Genomic DNA, 20,102 nt, shown 5'->3' on the forward strand with positions numbered 1-20,102 from the left:
TGTGTTTCAGGCAGGTGGCCAGCATTGTATGATTTAATGCTGTTTGTTTGTAAAAAGGATTAAAGTTTTATAATATTCACTGGCTCCAAACTGACTCTGCACATTCGCAAACTCACACAATCAGCCGCAAACTACTGCAGTGACTACACACACACACATACACACACAACCAGGCCATGCAAACTACTGCGCTGATAAGAGAGAGAGAAGCTGCCAGCCGCTGCTATCACCAAGGCACAGTTTATTTGTATTAAATGGCTTTTGAGGGAACATTGGAATTAGTAAATATATCAAATATAACATTTTAGTTCAACAACTTAGGAAATATATCAAAAGTTAATTTAGGGAATAAGCCAACTTAATGTAATAGTGTCAGTAATACTAGTTGGAAAGTGATCTAAGCTTACAAATCTCAGTCGGGGTTCATGATTAGACTGATGCTCAGTTAATAATAACGCCTGTTTTCCATAATAAAAAGAACAGAAAGATAAAGAAGACAGCTAGAAATCTAAAAAAAAACTTAAAAGTATACAACAGAAACATATTAAAAGTTGTACAATATTTCCTGTGCTATTCAGAGATGGCTATTACATCCCATCATTCATGATGCTGGATATTAAATAAAAGTGGTTTATTTACATTGTAGATTTTAGAGCACTAGTTTCTTTCTTTTTTATATAATCATCCTGTTATACACTGTATAAACAGCAGGTTTGCAGAAAAGCCTCCTGCTGATTATGCATCGAACCTAAGTCTCTACACGAATGTAGTGTGGAAATGAGCTGCAGCAGAGCGAGTGATCATCTCTGTGAGGTGTGTTTGTGTGGTGGCTCGGCTCTTGTGTTCTGGGGCGTCTCTGTGGACGCTCTAAACTGGGCCTCCATCTCCTCCACCCAGGCTGTGCTCCAATCCCACACGGCAAGAGGGTCCACCTCGCCAAAACAGTCCCGTGGGGGGAACAGCATACTCAGCGGAGAGCCGGGAGGCGAGAAATCTGTTCTCACACACACACACACACACACACACACACACACACACACACACACACACACACAATATGAACAACCTTGATAAGACATAGCATAAAGAAATGCAACACACTACTGCATTTCTTCCTATATTAAACGGTCCTAAACAATTCAATAAATTACACCAGTCTCCAAAATCTTGTTTCTTTAACAGAGACGGTTGAGCCATTTTACTTTGTTGGAGGAAAAAAAAACAATTTGGTAAATGGGAACTCTGCACAACCCCATTGAGAAATGTGATTGATTTGGTGACACAATAAACGGTGAAGTCGTCCGTTCAATTTCCTGAGAGCCGCTATTGTTCCCGTAACCCCCCTCTCTACACATCCTTCAGCTAATGTGTCAAGATACAGCCTAAATTATTAGCCGTCTAATCTCTATAACACTGTTTGTGGTATCTCAGAGCAGGAATGAGAAGGGGGATGTATGCTGTATGTGCTGTACGAGGCTTTATGAAAGGTAGGCATGGAGATAAGTAGAATGGTGGAAATAGCTATAAATTTAATGTGTGTGTAGTGAACAGTACAAAGAGTAGAGACTATAAAGTGAAATGTTATTCAGTCTCAATGACACAAACTTCATGAAATAACCTCCAACCAAAAGTCTAACACTGTGAAGAAATAATCCAAAAATACTGATGACACTTCGCCATCTAGTGGACATACAAAGCCAATGCGATTTAGGAGCTGATGAATTGTAGTTCAGCCCTCAGTACAGGTTTGTTTTTAGGTAGATTAAACATTATGTCTGGAATATATATTTTTATATACTGTTATAGCTCAAAGTAAAACAGCAATTTTTTTTTTAATTTATTCAAATGCATAAGACTGTGGTTTAGTTGGTGTTAGCAGAACAGCTACTATTATTATTATTATTATTATTATTATTATTAGTGGTAATAGTAGTAGTTGTAGCTTATTATTATTATTATTATTATTATTATTATTATTATTATTATTATTGGCAGTACTAGTAGACAGTAGTACTAGTCTAGATTAGTCTCTTATTGTCAGTAGTTACATACACCAGTATTTAATATGTCAGTAGTTACAGGTGTCACTATATACAAATGTCAGTAGTTACAGGCATCACTATTTACAGACACCAGAATTAACAGATGTTGTAGTTGCAGATACGAGTATTTACAGGTGTCAGAAGTTACAGACGTCTCTATTTACAGATGTCAGTAGTTACAAACACCAGTATTTACAGATGCTCACTTGCCTGATAAAGATCCATTCATAGACTCTGCTGTCATGGTCATGATGCGAGCGTAGTTCATATCGTTCATAAAGGAACCATCTGAAGAGCTGATGATGCTCGTCCTTGCACTTGTTGTGTTCCCCTCTGACACTGACCCCCAGCCATTCCACAGCGAGCCCTCCCAGTCGCTGCAGCAGGAGGAAGGTGTGGCCCTTAGTGCTGTTCTCCGTAATCCTATTGCTTGAGACTCCTGATCCTCATCTATATCAGCCTGTGCCTCACGCCCAGACGGTCCACATATGTAGCCGAATGTGGGTGTCGGAGAGAATGGCCTCGGCAAGGAGGAAGACTTCTCACTCAGGGTGCTGAGAATAAATGCACAAAGTCATGAGGTGTCATATTTATTCTTTCATTACAGTATGTAAAATGCACAATATAAAGTCTAAGGTATTGCAGAAGGTCAGCAGCTGTGTATCAGCCTGAATTTTCTATTTCTAGATTAAGAAACTCATTAGAAAGAATGAAGAAATGGAGAATACAAAGAGAACCCATGTAGATGCTTTAAAACAAACACCAAAAATAAATAGCATGCTGAGATGTAAGTCTAAACTTCAGTCACCTGTGTCTGTGTGGGTTAGGACTGAGCTCGAGATACTGCTCGTGCGTTTTTGTGCTTAGTGTGTTGTCTTGGTCACTAGTGGATAGACAGAAAGAGGCAGTAGAGAGATGGCTGTAGGAAGGACTGTGTTGAGAGGGACAGCCAGTTGATGCTGCACACACAGACTGCAGAGAGCCGACATCCACAGTCAACTTAGTGGACCGACTGGACCTGCGGAAAGAGATACATTTCATTTCAATTTCAATGAAATTTCATTTCATTTTCTAGCACTTGAATTCAAAAAGTTTATTCACATGGTTGGAGATAAAAAGCATAACACTGGAACTGCTATCAGGTTTTTATGTGTGTTCCATAATTAAAAACATCATTTTATTCATCTGAATTCAACTCAAGCTCTATAATCTCTGTAAGGTAAATCTGACTCATAAATGAGTTAGAGCAATTATTTATAATACTGTGTTAAAAACTCATTTTAATTTAAGATAAGGATCAATTGTAAAAATCCTAGAACAATATCTGAGCAGGTTTGTTTCATAGTCTCAAAAGAATCATTTGACCAAAGCTCTGTTATTATATCACACAGTAATGGTGACTAAAGTTCGATCCAATATCCATCATGAATATTATAGGTACTTGTTCAGTTATTTAAAAAAACTGTATTACCTACACATGTTTTAATGTTTCAAAAATAATATCATCCTGGAATGAAAGTTCCGAATGTTTAAGTCTGTTCATTCATTCATTCATTCATTCATTCATTCATTCATTCATTCACCTTCAGTAAAGGCTTTGCCCTGGCCAGGGTCAACCTGGATATGGGGAATACACTATGGATGTGATGCCAGTCCAATAGAGGCGCACCATGCACATACACATATTCACACATTCATACACTCATTCATACACTCAAGGTCAAATTAATATAGCCAAACCTATCTGCATGTTTCTGGAGGATGGAGAAAACAGAGAAAGCTGAACGCAGACATAAAAAGAAATGCACAAGAGAGGAAATTTCTGCATGGGAAGAAATAGAGGTATCATATCAGGGACAATGGAACTGAGGTGTTACTCTTATACCATTATACCACTGAGCACAGTAATGGTCAGTGGAAATGCCAGCGATCTGTTATTCAGTATCAATATCAGTAGAAAACACTGAATTGGATATAGGAGGAATTCTGAAGTAGAATTTTTAGTCTATATAGTGATCTTGACACTGATCTGTTTTACCTCAGTCTTTGCATCCCTTACGCTACTTACCGTACAGTGCAATAGAATAGATTACATTGTATTTGTCATTATTCATTCCATTTATTTTATAGTCTGTACTTTTCAACCTTTTACAGTGTTTAATGTATGTACAGCCTAACAGCTCTAATTTTTATTATGTATTACTACTATAGGTCTTAATCCTTATATATCTTCTCTTACAGCTTTGCACATACTGCCTTGTATCTTGTAATTTTTTTTAATAAATTTATAAAATATTCTGAAATTCCATTAGGTTTATTTTAACTTTACAAACATTTCCACTGTGAAATCTATCTATGTATTTATTTATTTTGAGTTTTTTGAACAAAAACCTATGTTTTTTTAAATGTATTTATTTATGCCTTCCTGGGGGAAAGAGATAAAAAATAAATAGTCATACTGTGTTATCTCTAATGGCGACATTCTGATCTGGAACATAGCGTTACTTTTCGGAGGGTTGTTATCCACCCACACTGTGTAGGAAGGTATTCTGTAAGCCACTTCCTCTGTCTCTAGTCTCTAATCTAGTTTCTGGCCTTAAGACCTGTGTGGCCTTTGTCTCTGTGAATTCTGGCTGCATTTTAATTTGACACACTTCCAGACTCTCTAATGAGTAGAGTGGAGCAGCAAGTCCATTAAAGTGAGCTGTAGGCTGGAAATGTTTCCTGGCCAAGAGCGAGACTGACTTCCTTTTCCATTTATGCTTAATGACAGGGCTTGGTCACAGATCCTCTCCTGTGAGTACTGGGGATTTATAAAACTATGTGTAGTTTAAGTGGAAGTGTGTTTCATTTAAAAATACTCTGAGAATGAACTTCTTCTGCTTTCAAATGCAAGTGTTTTAATATCCAAAATAATGTAGAAATGTGTTTTAGAACCAGGCCACCAACTGACTACATTAGACAGCTTTGCTAGCATACAGTTGAGGCCAAAATTATTAGCCCCCCAGGAATTTTGGAACATTTTCCTAAAGATCTTTCCAATGTTTGCAGCATTGATAAAACTTGATATAATCAAACATTCGCCAGTGCTATTTAGTAGCTTTTGGTACATTTTGGAATATAAAATACATTTTTAGGCTTGCTTTATAATCAAATATAGTGAAAATGGGGTGGTCAAAAATATTAGCCCCTTGTGAATATTTGCTTTCAAAACACACCCAATTAATCAATCAGCTTTCAAAACACACCTAATTAATCAATCAGCTTTCAAACCACACCTGTGCAGTCAATTGGCTTCCTAACAACACCTGGGCATTCAATCAGCATTAAAGGACTCCAAGGAACAGGGCACTTGAACACATTATTGGGAGAGACTACTTTTACTCACCATGCCAAAGACAAAGGAAATCAGTCTTGAGCTCAGAAAGAAGATAGTGGAGGCTCATGATAAGGGGGAAGGCTATACTGCCATTTCCAAGCTTTTCACAGTGTCTAGAACCGCCGTACGTTGCATCATTGCCAAGTACAAGGAGACAAATTCTGTAAGAAACAAACCTGGGCGTGGTCGTAAGCGCAAGATTTCAAGAACCCTGGAGAGGAAAATAGTCAGAGATATCAGCAAGATGCCCCAGACATCTGCCAAGATGATTGTTGCTGACCTGGCCTCTTCTGGAGTTGATGTTTCAAGGAACACAGTTGTGAGGGCTCTTCATCGTGGTGGGCTTCAGGGCCATCGTCCCAGAAGAACCCCTTTACTCAAACAGCGGCACATCACAGCTAGACTGAGGTTTGCCCGTGAACATTTGAAAGGTAAAGATGAGTTTTGGGAGTCTGTGCTTTGGTCTGATGAGACTAAACTGGAACTGTTTGGGCACATGGATGTTGCTTATGTTTGGCGAAGAAAGGGTGAGGCCTTCAACCCTAAGAACACAGTTCCCACAGTTAAACATGGTGGTGGGAGCATCATGCTGTGGGGCTGTTTTGCAGCTTCAGGCACAGGGAGCCTTGTTCGGGTGCATGGCATCATGAAAAAAGAAAATTATGTTGACATTTTGAGGGATAATATGCAGAAATCTGCTCGTAGTCTAGCCTTAGGTCGTCGCTGGGTCTTCCAACAAGACAATGACCCAAAGCATACATCGAAATTGGTCCAACAGTTCCTGAAGGATACCAAAACAAAGGTCCTGGAGTGGCCCGCACAGAGCCCAGACCTCAATCCTATTGAGAATCTGTGGCGAGTGCTCAAAGTGAATGTCCATGCTCGGAAACCACGTAATTTGGACCAGCTGGAGCAATTTGCAATGGAAGAATGGGCTAAAATCCCTCAGGAAACCTGTGCCAACCTAGTAAAGAACTACTCTAAGAGGTTGTTGTCAGTTGTGGCTCAGAAAGGGTTCACTATTGACTATTAATGACCGGGGGCTAATAATTTTGGACGTTTCATTTTTGCCCTTTCTTGTTTCAACTCACTATTTCAATTAAATATCCTAATCAAACTTAGTGGAGATTTTGTCTTTGTTATTTTGGAAACAAACACACTATAAAACACTTGTTGTTAATGGTCATTTCCATGGAGAAATCAAGAGTTTTGTCTAATTTCATAAGGGGGCTAATAATTTTGGCCTCAACTGTACATGCAAAAAAAAAAAACAAATACAGCAGTACTGTATAGTGTATCATCGACAGAGAGGCTTTAAAACAAGAAATCTTTAAAACACCTCACCATCTCATCCCTACTTATCTCATAAACATTCTGCATCTTTACGTGACATATCATACACTTATGTCCTCAAGTATTGCTTCATTTATAATCTCTACTACCATCTCTGCTATCATACTCGCCAATATGCTGAACAGATTGGAATGTCTCCTTTTTATTCTATTTCAAGGCCCAACTGAACCCTGATGGATATCCGTCAAGTTGTCATTTCCTCAGACACCAGGCGCCCCTGCAACCTTGGTGTATGCTGTAATAGGACATAGATAAGGCCAGAAGCAGAATATAATGTATGCTAGTCCTGAACAGAGGTGTGTGTGTGTGTGTAAAGTAAGAAGAAAGTGAATAGGCCATCACATAACCTCTTTGAAAATGGTTTTAATTATAACTTAAGTAAAAAGTAATAGAATTATAAAATTATTCTGTTCTCCAACACCTTTCTATCACTACACTTCCTCCTTGAGTTTTAAACTGACCTTCATAAAAAATACAGATTCCTTTTTCTTAGATTTATAGTAATGTACTATTATTTTTTTGCCAAGAGGTGAAAGATAAGGATCCGTTCTCACCCCTCCTCGGAGCTGACACTGTGGTTGTCGTCCACTGGAAGAGGGGGAGGAGTGGGCAACATATCCACCAAACGCAGTGAAGCAGAGTACTGCAGAAGCCTGGGAGAAGTGAGCGGTTTTATGCTTTCAGACATTCCCCCTACAATACAGAGGAGAAATCAGGAGTGTTTTACTGCTTGCCATTATGCAGGGATCTGAGACGACATGAACACAATGCTCAGACAGATGGAAAATAGATACCTGAAGTCTGACTCAGTCTATGTTGATGGATGTTGGATGTGTTGCGCAGCATCAGTGCTTGTTGGTGTATAGGAACTAATGGAGCACTTTTTACTGCATGCAGCTCTGGAGAGAGAGAGAGAGAGAGAGAGAGAGAGAGAGAGAGAGAGAGAGAGAGAGAGAGAGAGAGAGAGAGAGAGAGAGAGAGAGAGAGAGAGAGAGAGAGAAAATTAAACCAGTATACAGGCATTTTTGAGAACCCATTATGTTCTAAATCATTCAAAGAAAAAAAGGACAGAATGATAATACAAAGAAGATGCATGATGTGATTATATCCTGCTTGTGTTGTATGACGAAATTTGATGCAAGCCAATAGATGTAGACAACTTGATCAAACAGATTTCCTCGTCAATGTGATATAAACACAAGAGGTTGAATGTTTGTAGTATTTATGTAGAATTATCACTGTAAACAATAAATTAACTGATTAGATTCTGGAATTAATCAAAACAGGGTCAATGTCTAAAAGGACTTAAATTCAAGAATCTCCATTTACATGACGGCCTCCAATTATCTAGACCTAGCTAGGTCTTGTTCAGTTGTTTTTAATTTATCATTTACGACAGTGATTTACCCTTACCCAAATAATATAATATTCTGTTTATTCTTGCACATAATAGAATAAGCCACCACCCGCAAATTTAAGACTCAGTCATGATAATAATGTGCTGTATGTGTTGAAGTAGTTATACTTTTTATTGTCGTATTCAGATAAACAAGTCTTGACAGTAACGTGCACTTGTTACGGTGAGCTTATAACCAGAGGTTAACCAGAATAGTGGAAATATTAATAATAAAAATATTGGCACTCAGCAGAGTTTTATGTGCACTGTGTCTTAATATATATCATGAGCTTGATTGTACATTGTGAGACAAGCTTACATCTATCTTTGCCAAATCACCTTTAATCATCTCACCTCGTTTAAAGTTCTTCTCCCAGGATTCCTTGCGAATACCCATATTGGGCTGGGAAGGAAGGGCCCGTTTCCATGGCACTACTTGCCGCTTGTTGGTCATGGGTGACTTGGCAACAGGTTGACTGATGCGTATCGTCTCTGAGCTGTACTGCTGTGTGTTGCAGTGAGGCATTTTGGGACATCGTTCTGGACTGTTAAAAGTTTTCATACCATTACCAGTCAGTTCCACGTAGAAGGTGCCATAGACACCACAGTTGTCTGGCACTATTGGCACAGACGAGTCTGTTTTTGCTGTTATGGGTAGAGCTAAGAGGACAGAGAGGATACAGAAGAAACATTTATATTATATCAAACCAGTGCTGGTCATAATTAACTGTGATGAGTACTGCAGGGATTAGGCTACAGCAGAATTTGGGTTTTGTCCTTATAAATACAGACATGCCCTGAGAGAATGTTAGATTAAAGGTGGAGAATAAAATTATACTATGCTGAGAAAATATGCTAAACTAATGATTTTGTTTCTATGTCACCTGAATAATGATTAGTAAGGAAGAGAAAAGAGATCAGAAAGAAAGAGAGAAGGATCATATACTGTACAATAAATCTTCTGCTTATTCTGTCTGCAAAGCTCAAGAGTGCTTTCGTATAGATACCATCTAGTCTAAATGTGTTAGCGTAAGTGTAAAGCAAAATGTCCGGTCTGAGACAGGACCTATGTACAGTATATTCACTACGGTGCAAACCCTTGTACACTTCAATTTCAGAACATTCAGACTTAACTGTGAACAAAATATGCAATATATTATGGGTTTTATTTGCCATTTTTGACATGTGAGCTGCCAAACTAACATCTGATGCACAAGTATTGCTCTGCAGAAACCAATCTATTCCTGATGTCTGGACTGATGAGCACAAAAATGAAATAATATGTACATTTCTTATTTCTTAGTAAACTTTTCCGTCAGGTCTGTTCATACCCGAATTTTTCTCTTCTTAGCTGTGCTCATTGGCTGATCATCTGAGCCCTATGTAAACTCTGTCCTGAAGTTCCACCAACATTTAAACCATTTAACTGACCCAGTATTATTCAGTTCACACAGACTTGGACTGGACAAACAGAGTGAGAAGTGAGAATTAGACTTTTGTCATCCCAACAGGATAAATCTGACATCCGAGTGAAGGTGAGTCTAGCCCTAGTTTAATTGGTTCTGACTCACTGGTCCTCCTGAAATCTGGCTTCTCCTGGTTTTGTGTCCACTGGCTTTGGCACTGTTCACCAGCCAAGTCAGGCTTCCAAGCTCCTGACATCCATGGAGAATCAGGGGCTGCCATCCTAATCAGGAGCATAAAAAATGTTGAACAACGGAAAAACTTTGATCTAATTCCTAACACATGAACATTACAAAATAATTATACCTGTGCTTGATGATGAGATCTTCATTAGCAAGTCGATATAAACCTAAACAAAAACAAGAAAAAATTGCTTTCACAACAAAAAAATGTGGCTTAATGAACAAAAAGCAGTAGTATATTTGTAAGATTCGTTGTTAACCTGTTTTGTGAGGTCCCCCTCTCAGACTGGCAGGTCTGACATGTTTCCGATACAGACAAGCAGCTGTAACCATCATTATGCACCACAAGAGGGCGCCTACAGTTCCGATAAACACTGGCTCCCTCATTAGAGCCAATACATCTGACATGCTCAGTGAACCTTTGTGATCTGAAGCTGATTCCTGATTTGACTCTGAGAGAGAGAGAGAGAGAGAGAGAGAGAGAGAGAGAGAGAGAGAGAGAGAGAGAGAGAGAGAGAGAGATCTATATAGGTTAACAATGATTATTTGGTGTTAAAGTATGTTTGCAAGTGTTTCAGAAAAGTGTATAGAGAGACACAACAAAGAGAAATACTATGTTTAATCAATTACTCTTATGTTAAGGAGAAACCAGATGACACTCAGAAACATAGTTAAATACAGGATGCTATAAGACTAGAATACTTTTCCACTTTACATATCTAAAGGTGAAGTTTTTTATTAACCCATAACGTTTGAATTTTTTCAAAGGTGTTAGTTGTATAAAACAAAATAAATGAAAACACAGCTGCTTAAACAGCCTCTCTGCAGGCTACTGTATATATGGTACCTATGAGCAGTTTGTATAGATTAGTCTGAGCTCCGACACCGGCACCGTTAACTGCTGCCACTCGGATCCAATACACCCTGCCAGGCTGCAGTGGTCTGATGTCCAGTGTGTGTGTGCCACTGTCCACTGTCCAGTTCAGATATTGCTGCTCTTCTTCCTGCACACACCACACCTGAAACACACATCTTACATTGTATACACATACTATATTGTATTTAGGAATAATTAGTAATACGTTTGTCATTATTGTGCTCCTGTGTGACTGTTTCGCTGGTTTTACTCAAATCTAATTACAGTATTAGTAATTAAATATTACTTTATATGTGACCTTCAGACCTTTTTTACACAGAGCTAGGCAAAAAATCTAATCTCTTTCAGGATTCACTTTAGGAAACATAGTAATCCAGTAATATTTACAGTAGTTGCCACAATAAGCTTAATTCATTAATTAAATAAATTAAATACGTTTTTATCATTCATTAATTTGTTAAAAACAATCTTAGTGATTCTGTAGTAAAGCTAAAAGTGGTAAATGGTTTACGTTTAGCAGGTTTAAGGTTAGGGTTTAGGTGTAGGTAAAGTATTATTACTAAAATTAGACTTCCTGACCTGGAAGGTTATACACAGAAATGTGTGTGTGTGTGTGTGTGTGTGTGTGTGTGTGTGTATTACCTGGTATCCCTGAATAATCCCATTGTGAGCCTCATGAGGCGGTGGCTCCCAGCTTAGCTGGGCCGTGTCATTGTGTTCAGCAGGCATTGTTATAGACACATCCTGAGGAGGAGCACTGGGAACTAGGAACATACGATATAACTATTAAACCCTTAAACTGCAAGTGGTAAAAAATTAGAAAACCTTTAAATATATGAGTCTAATTGTCTATAAATTACTTATCATAAAGTTCTCATTTTGTCCTGAGAGCTACTTTGAAATAAAGTAGTATAAATAAAAAATCATATATTGTTTTTAGATTTTTTAGCTGTTTCTGTCACATTTATTCTTATGCACCCAGTAATAAAGATGATCGTGAAAAAAAGAGATCTTTAATAATAAACACTCTTCAAAATGTACCTGAGATAACGAGTTAACTACATGTAACATTCAGTCATTCTATAATTTTATAGCTTTATTTAAACAAAAAAGGTGGCCTGGCTCAATGCTTACTAAGTAAAAAACAAGAAGAATCACATAAATCAAAAACTGCAGCTGGAACAACTATAACTACTAATAATATAATATAATATAATATATATAAATGTATATATATATATATATATATATATATATACCTCCAAATTTACTTATAAATCCACATTAGTGTGCCATTATACCCATTCTGGGGACCTACCAGTCTCAGGGACTCTCAAGTGCCTTGTGTTACTTTCTCTCCCATAAAGACTGCTCCCATAGGGCCGGACTTTAAACTCATATTTGTAGCCTCTCTTTAGGGGGCCAATGTGAGTGTAAAGTGCAGGATGGGCCACTTTCTGTGCTGTCCAATCAGAACTGGCAGGCAGAAGAGAGCGGTATAGCACCTCAAAGCCATCCAGGTAGTGTAGTTGTTGAGATGATGACTGAAGCTAGCAAAGAGAAACATAAGAGGATTTTCAAAATACACGTATACAAATGAATTCTAAATTTTTAAATTCTAAACTTTCTAAATTTTCCTACCTACATGATGCCTGGAGTGTAATCAGTAACATGATGTATAAATGTATACCTTCCATGTGACTTGTGAGATGTTAGATGCAGCTCTCAGAACAGTTACATTCTCTAAACTGATGCGCAGGGCAGATAATTCTTTATGCAGATCCTTCTGGGTGCTGCTGTCTGTACCTGGAGCAACAAAAAACATGAAGATGTTAGGAAATAAAATACTATTAGAATATGAAGAATTGCTAAATGTATACAATCAAACATACAGTTTATATGTGTGTGTGTGTGTGTGTGTGTGTGTGTGTGTGTGTGTGTGTGTGTGTGTGTGTGTGGACAGACAGACAGACAGACAGACAGACAGACAGACAGACAGACAGACAGACAGACAGACAGACAGACAGATAGATAGATAGATAGATAGATAGATAGATAGATAGATAGATAGATAGAATCATCATGAAGACATCAGAGCTGTCCATATGAGAAAAGAAAGCCATTTAGAAACTGAGCCATTGCACAAATAGGACAAAAAAACAACAACAACAAAAAAAAAAGAAACCCCTGCGGTAGTAACAACCCAACATCGTCTGATCTAAACAACAGCAGTTGATTACAGAGTTGTAAAGAAAAGCCCAAAAACAAGAGTCAGTAACATCAGCAACAACCTCCACATGGCAGGTTCAAAGGTATTACAATCCACCATTCAGGAGAACAAATTCAAAAGTCTACAGAAACATTCTGTCTACCCATATACAGTACAGAGAAATGCATCCAATCTTATTAGGAGGAACTTCATCATGCAGCAAGTTAATGACCCAAAACTGCCAACTCAACAAAGGAAAAGATGGAAGGTTTTAGATTGGACAAGTCGATCCCAGACATTAGAACACCTCCCGAAGAGCAGACAGACAAGAGAAAACCCTCAAAACAAGCAACAACTGAAAGAAGCAGAGCTACATGTTTGAAAAAGCATCACAAAAGAAGAATGCAACAAGTTTGGTGATGTCAGTGAGCACCAGATAAATGCAGTTATTGCAAGCAAGTGATGTGCAATAAAATATGCAACAAAAGTGTTAGTTTCATTAAGATGACCAAAAGTGCAATATTCAAAAGTTGCTTAACATGTCTAGATGTAAATATCAGGAAAGAAAAGCTAAAATTATGATCTGTCATCCCATCTTCAACAAAATGAACAAACAGTACAAATTAAAGAAACAACAAAACCTAAAATCAAAAGAAAAATAATACAAAAATAATTGGCCTTGCAGTTACAATACTTCTGGAGTAATAACAATAATATAATAGTAAAATTTATTCAGATAGTCTTATTGTAAACGTATTATATGTGCAATACATCGTTCAAAGAGAATTCGGTTAATGCTGAGCACTAATCTGTTACCTTCCACAAAGAGCTGAGCGCTTGCTTTAGACTCGCCTACATCATTGACCGCAGTACAGGTGTACCTTCCTGCATCCTGTAGTGTCACATAGTGGATCTGAAGACTCTGGTCTGGATTAACCAAATACCTAATACCAATACATAATAGAAACAACACTTATTAATCTGTTTGACCAGTAAGAATATCATCATAGTCTTATTACATGATATCAACACACTTCCTGGGCTGTTCCAATGCATACAGTAAGTGTCATGCTGTGTCTCGAACCTGCCATTGGGTAAAGGCCCCTGCTCTCTGCTCCACTCCAGTGTGGGCATCGGGTCACCCTTAGCCTCACAGAAGAAATGTGCAGACTCGCCCAAGCTCACGGAAACGTCCTCAGGTTCACGGAGTAACACTGGTTTCTCTGGAGAGCAAAGACAAAGGAGGGCTCTTTAATGATGTGCTTTAATAGGGAACTAATGCAAGCTTTTCAAAAATACTTTACAGTCATAAATGATTTGGGGTCTAAGGAAATTCAGTGGGAATTTGGTTTAAAAAACTCAGCGGGCTAACATGCTACAATTACTTTGATACTGTAGTCCATGTTTAAGTACCTCTACTTGGGTTTTCTTTTACCTAATACTTTTAACTTTTTGCAAAACTACAGTACATTTCTCTATAAGCATATATATATATAATGTCATACAGTAGGCACACGTTTTTTCCAGCTTGAAGTAGTTGACCTAGATTCCTAACAAATCTAAACCTAAAAGTTATCTAATAGTAACTAACATTTGAGAGACTAAACCTAAATGTGTTATTAGTTAGTGTAGCTAAGGTTTTTCAAGTGAAATAAGGACCAGAGTGTGTGATTTCACTCTGTAGCAAAATTTATCCTTTGCTATTGTTACAAAGTGAGGAATTTACTTTTTAGTTATAATGTTTTACCACCTCAGATTTTATTGCTAATGAAATAGAAACTTTTTTCATATTCCAGTATATGTGTGGTATTTTAAGTCTCTAGAAACACATCAGTTTGTGTGAGGAATTTGTTTGGTATTGGCTATAGATAGAGGAAACATTAAACATAATCTAGTAATTGATTAATGATAGTCAGTATCCCTTAACCAGCAGATGGAGAGAATTAAAAATATAAAAAGTTGCAGACTAGTCAATCTAATCTCTGGCCTACATGTTTTTTTCTCACTTGAATCCTGAGATGGGGGGCACGATGGCTTAGTGGTTGTCACGTTCGCCTCACACCTCCAGGGTCGGGGTTCGATTCCCGCCTCCACCTTGTGTGTGTGTGGAGTTTGCAAGTTCTCCCCGTGCCTCGGGGGTTTCCTCCGGGTGCGCCGGTTTCCTCCCCCGGTCCAAAGACATGCATGGTAGGTTGATTGGCATCTCTGGAAAATTGTCCCTAGTGTGTGACTGCGTGAGTGAATGAGTGTGTGTGTGTGTGCCCTGCGATGGGTTGGCACTCCGTCCAGGGTGTATCCTGCCTTGATGCCCAATGACGCCTGAGATAGGCACAGGCTCCCTGTGACCCGAGGTAGTTCGGATAAGCGGTAGAAGATGAATGAATGAATCCTGAGATATCACCATATTATGAGTTACATCAATCTAATGAGAACGTAACAAAATATTGAAGTGCAATCCCATGACACTTCAAACAGATCAGCAATTTGCTTGACATTCATGCTTGACATTCACTTCAGATCTATTCATATACAATGCAACCTATTTAACAAATAAACTAATTCCTCATTAACATGATCAGTATAGTGTCCTAAAGCTGTTCATTTACTGTACAATTACAATATATGTATACTGTTTTATATGCTCAACTGGTATCACCATCTCTCAGGGTAAGAGGTAGGTATACAGAGAGACTCTTTTCTGTTCTGGCACAAAGGTGGTGGATTGAACTTCCTCTTGATGTCCGAACAGCTGAGTCTCTGGTCATCCTCAAACAACAGGTTAAGAGACCCTTTTCTTCCTGAAACACTTAAACTAGCACTTATTTTCCCTGTGTGTTAAAGGTGGGGTGTACGATGTTTGAGAAATGCTTCAGAAAGCTGAGTCGGGCCGGCAAACAAAACAAACGTGTAGCCAATGAGCAGAAAGTGGCAGAGAGAGTGGTCAGTGCGCATGTGTGACATTAGCAGAAAGCGACTGAAACATTTACATGGCGGATAAAAACGAAAAGCGAAAAAAGGCTTAAGATAAGGCAAGAAGTAGGAACCATGTTAATATAGGATCAGCTTTCCAGTGCTGGAGAGAACTTAAGGAGCGGGAAGGCCTGAGATGGGACGCCGAGGTTACTTTTTTCCTTCTAGATAGGTGAGTAACGTTGGTTTTGCTTTGTTTCACAGAACTAATATATGCCGTCCTTTGCATGATTATGCTTGTGTGTAATTTTTGTTTGTTTGTTTATCAGCAATCGTATTGTTCTTCCCTTCAGCTATGATAACGACACATTTCTTTCCATTTGTTGCCTGGGTTACGTATGTATGTGTGGGCGGAGCTATCAATACAGGGGTGGGACCCATTTGGGTTAGGGGCGTGTTTGTTTTAGTGATTTCAAATGTCAACATTGGCTTTCAAACATCGTACACCCCACCTTTAAATGTGCATATTAAAAAAAATCCCTGAACAGCGTTTTAGCTTGATGATATCCTAAGTCTGTAACCTAGTGAACCAGTGTTAATGTATTCACTAATAGAGACTTCAAAACACTTTTGTACGTCACTCTGGATAAGAGCGTCTGCCAAACGCCATAAATGTAAATGTAAATATATTCACATTTACTCTTACCATAACATATCAGGCATGGTATAAGAAATGGGATGAAAACAATTCAAATATCAGTCATTCTTTACGCCAACTATTCTTTATAAATATCAAATTATTTCGATAAATTTTGCTGACATCTATTACATATCGACAGTGCTCACCCAGAACTGTTAACCTTGCTGCTCTGCTTTCTCTGACTCCAACAATGTTTGCAGCCACACAGATGTAAACTCCAGCGTCCTGCTTCCGGGCTGGAGCTATTATCAACTTCCCATTGAGCTCCTAAGCAATAAAGAATGACAAGAATGTAGCCCAGTCACCAAAATAGCTTTGATATGCTGAACTTCAGAAATTAGAAAAGTGGATCTATACATGGAAAATTGACTGTTAGTCGTCTTGCTTCTACACGTCAGCTTTATAAGAAAACAAACAGTCTTTGTACTCGACTCAGAATATCAAGTCTCACAGTATAGTGTTCGTCTGTGGTGTTGATGAGGACGCCATCTTTCCTCCAGGTGATGTTAGGTTCAGGATGTCCCACAGGTGGGCTGCAGTTCATCACTGCCACCTCTCCTGTAGCTACCTCCACATCAGCAGGCTGCATACGAAACTCTTCACGCAGAGCTGCAAATCAAAACAAGCTCATTAGCACCTCTTCAAAAGAAATGCACAGAATATGTATTAACCAGGATACAGTGTTCCCTCAAAATTTATTTTATACCACCAAACACTGTATAAGAAATTGCACTCTTTGGTCAAAAATCAAATAGGCTTTCATTGCAATATAAAGTTTAAGAATCAATAGTTTTACCAGTATATGTGTATGTGAATTCAATATACAATGTTCTTACTTTTCTAGTTACCACTGTATTTTTCACTAGTGGAACATAAAGACCTAGTGCACTTTGCTTGCCCTGATATTTTGGCAGCGAACACTGCTCTGATGTCGACTCTTTAATGTGGAATGCACTGAACAGCTGCATGTTTGAGCTCTAAAGACAAAGTGCTGTGACTGCTCAATTACTGCAGTGTTTGTCTGAGGACGGAGGGCAAACTTTGACACCTGACCCCGACTAATCTCACTGACAATCTTCTGAAGCTTCCGCATCCTCTGGCCAATTCTGACCTTAAGCTTAAAGCCTGTTTGAATAGTAAATTATACTGCTCCACCTCATCGATTTCTGTCTGTCTTTATTGAGAACATGGATGTGGATTACAAAAATCCTACATAATAAGGCATCTAAGTAAGAGCATAAGGAAAACCGCAATAAAAAATTGTTTAATTAGGTCTTCGCTCAACCAGGTCAAAACCACAAAACACAAAAAAGGTGATATTCCATAAGTATTGCATAGTAATAAAGCAATAGTCTTTATTACCTGCAATATGCAGAGAGGCATTCCTGCTGATTGCACTGCCTGCACTGTTTCGAGCTAGACAGGAATACACTGCTTCATGAGACTGACTCTTCTTTCCAGTCACCACACTGAGAAAGAAGAGGCTTCCCTCAGGCAGGATGATGGGTCGTGACTGGCCCTCCATCTTCTCGGGTTCCAGAGGGATTCCATTGCGGAGCCACTGGATGGATGGTTCTGGGGTACCTTCTGCTCGGCAGGAAAGTGTGGCAGGACTCCCGACACGCACCACCACATCAGACGGGTGATGCACTATCCGGGGAGAAACTTCATCAGAACGCAGCCTGGAACCTTAAAAAAAGGGAGAAGATTTGTCGATTATTGTTCTTTCATATTACAAAACTACAGCTGACAACTGAAAATATATTCAACAGAAATCTAATCCATCATATGGCTCACTGAGATGTGTAGGCAATAGGTTGTCACTGATACTGTATGTGTGGAGAATGAGCTCAAAAAGACAAACGATCTCGAATATAGAATTTTCTGTGTATAATTCTTAAATTATACAACTCCACCTGGCTTCTCCCTGGCAACACAATTACACCAAACTGTTAAAGCCAATTGTCTCATTGAGGATTAAATATAGTTGAAAAAAAATTGTATTAATCAAAACCATCTTCCTTTGAAGATTAAGACATATTCAGAGCCAAGTGACAATGGCACTCTAAAGCCAACATAAATAAACAACATCTATTGTTAGATGGCATCATAAATCTCATGTCAGATGCCTGCTGTTGAAGACCATTCGGTGTGCAAAAAGAGGAAATTTGTTTCCTGTGAGGAATTGAAGAGCAGTCAGTTTTTTTGGAGAGGAACAAAAGGCCTTCACTTACAAACACAATCAAGACCTAACAGGATATCCATCACCTGTGCAGAGAGCCCTCCAGCACAGACACTGCTATTACTGACTTTTTACAATGACCCCTTTATACCCAGCACCAAAACACGCCAATCATGTCATTATAGGAGTGCATGATTGAAACAAAGCAACACACTTGACTGAGTTTTGTGGTTACTATCTGCTAGAGTAACTTTTTCCTAGTGAAAAAGAAAATGTGTATAAGAGGGCCAAAGCCTAGTTGTGTACTATTCTCCACTTCCTAGTATTTTAGTTGTATCTTAAAAGTGTATTGAGTGAATATTTGTATGTCCACTTCAGCCAACTTCCAATAACTACAGGAGTGTAAGCAGCTCAACAATGTAGATTGGAATGTCATACATTCTTGGCAAACCTGTGATCAACAAAAAAAGTTTCTATTGTCTCATAAATGGGAATTTCCTGAAAAGGCGGAAATAAATGATCTACAAGCTTGATGTCTATTTTATGGAATGCAGAATTTTTAGGAAAACAGTGGACAAATTGGGATTGAACAGCAGTGTATTAATTAATGTTTACATTTTAAAAAGGCTGTATAATAGACCTATAGAAAAATACAATACAACACATCCTAACCCTCTCATGATGCATGCTGATATACTATTCCATAATTCCATGAAATTCATGATACACACATGTATCTGAAGACTTTATAGTTTTACACACACACACACACACCCCCCCCACACACATATATATATATATATATATATATATATATATATATATATATATATATATATATATAAATATATACGATTATAGTTCAGTGATTATACTGGTTATACATTATAGATACTTACTAACACATTATGTCAGTAAATAATACAGTTAGCTATTAAACACTCTCTGCTCACCTTGAATGCAATGAAACACCGCAGCAACCAAATAAATCCTGTACATCGGCGCTGCTCTGTTCACGCGCTAACCAGAGAAACGAAGTTCTACAAAGGTTTAAAGCATCGCGGGTCTGTTCAGTTCCGGTAGCAGCGGTAGGTTTACATAAGTAGGTGTTAAATATACTTAGTTTTTCCAAGTCCGGTCGATGTAAAATAACACTGTCTGATTTAACAAGTCCGTTAATAGGTCGAGAAGCAAACTCTCTCTCTCTCTCTCTCTCTCTCTCTCTCTCTCTGACACACACGCACGCACGCGCGCACACACACACACACACACACACACACACACACACACACACATTCAGCTCCTACGTTAAAAACAGCGCCATCCGGATCTGGGACACTCCCCAAACAGCCGTGGAAGCGCGAGCGCAGGTGACATCACAAATATGACGCCTATTATCACCTCAGCA

The 20,102-nt window shown here is 38.5% G+C and overlaps 1 protein-coding gene across 2 annotated transcripts; it reads right to left on the bottom strand.

The window, feature by feature from the left end:
* Positions 1 to 224: 224 nt before the first annotated feature.
* On the bottom strand, positions 225 to 19,928 carry robo4 (roundabout, axon guidance receptor, homolog 4 (Drosophila)). Of its 2 annotated transcripts, none has more exons than XM_060896194.1 (19): positions 19,648 to 19,928; positions 17,875 to 18,201; positions 16,964 to 17,121; positions 16,659 to 16,779; positions 13,987 to 14,125; positions 13,719 to 13,846; positions 12,384 to 12,499; positions 12,012 to 12,243; positions 11,336 to 11,457; positions 10,664 to 10,820; positions 10,077 to 10,268; positions 9,941 to 9,983; positions 9,742 to 9,857; positions 8,525 to 8,830; positions 7,569 to 7,673; positions 7,329 to 7,467; positions 2,851 to 3,060; positions 2,253 to 2,596; positions 225 to 994 (listed from the first exon to the last, which is right to left on the bottom strand). In XM_060896194.1, the coding sequence occupies exons 1-19, from the start codon at positions 19,691 to 19,693 to the stop codon at positions 801 to 803; spliced, it is 3,195 nt and encodes a 1,064-aa protein (XP_060752177.1). In that variant the 5' UTR covers positions 19,694 to 19,928; the 3' UTR covers positions 225 to 800. The 2 variants fall into 2 exon arrangements, with proteins under 2 accessions (XP_060752177.1, XP_060752176.1); XM_060896193.1 differs by having other exon boundaries at positions 10,664 to 10,835.
* Between the last annotated feature and the right edge of the window lie 174 nt (positions 19,929 to 20,102).

Source organism: Tachysurus vachellii, chromosome 20 (assembly GCF_030014155.1).
Source record: "Tachysurus vachellii isolate PV-2020 chromosome 20, HZAU_Pvac_v1, whole genome shotgun sequence".
NCBI lineage: Eukaryota > Metazoa > Chordata > Actinopteri > Siluriformes > Bagridae > Tachysurus > Tachysurus vachellii.

Excerpts from the sequence above, each read along its gene's own strand:
- robo4 (XM_060896193.1), bottom strand. The coding sequence starts at position 19,693 with ATGTACAGGATTTATTTGGTTGCTGCGGTGTTTCATTGCATTCAAG. Across the intron at positions 10,836-11,335 it reads GGATTATTCAGGGATACCAG|GTGTGGTGTGTGCAGGAAGA; the intron begins GTAATACACACA and ends TGTGTGTTTCAG. Across the intron at positions 7,674-8,524 it reads GGAGAAGAACTTTAAACGAG|AGCTGCATGCAGTAAAAAGT; the intron begins GTGAGATGATTA and ends CTCTCTCTCCAG.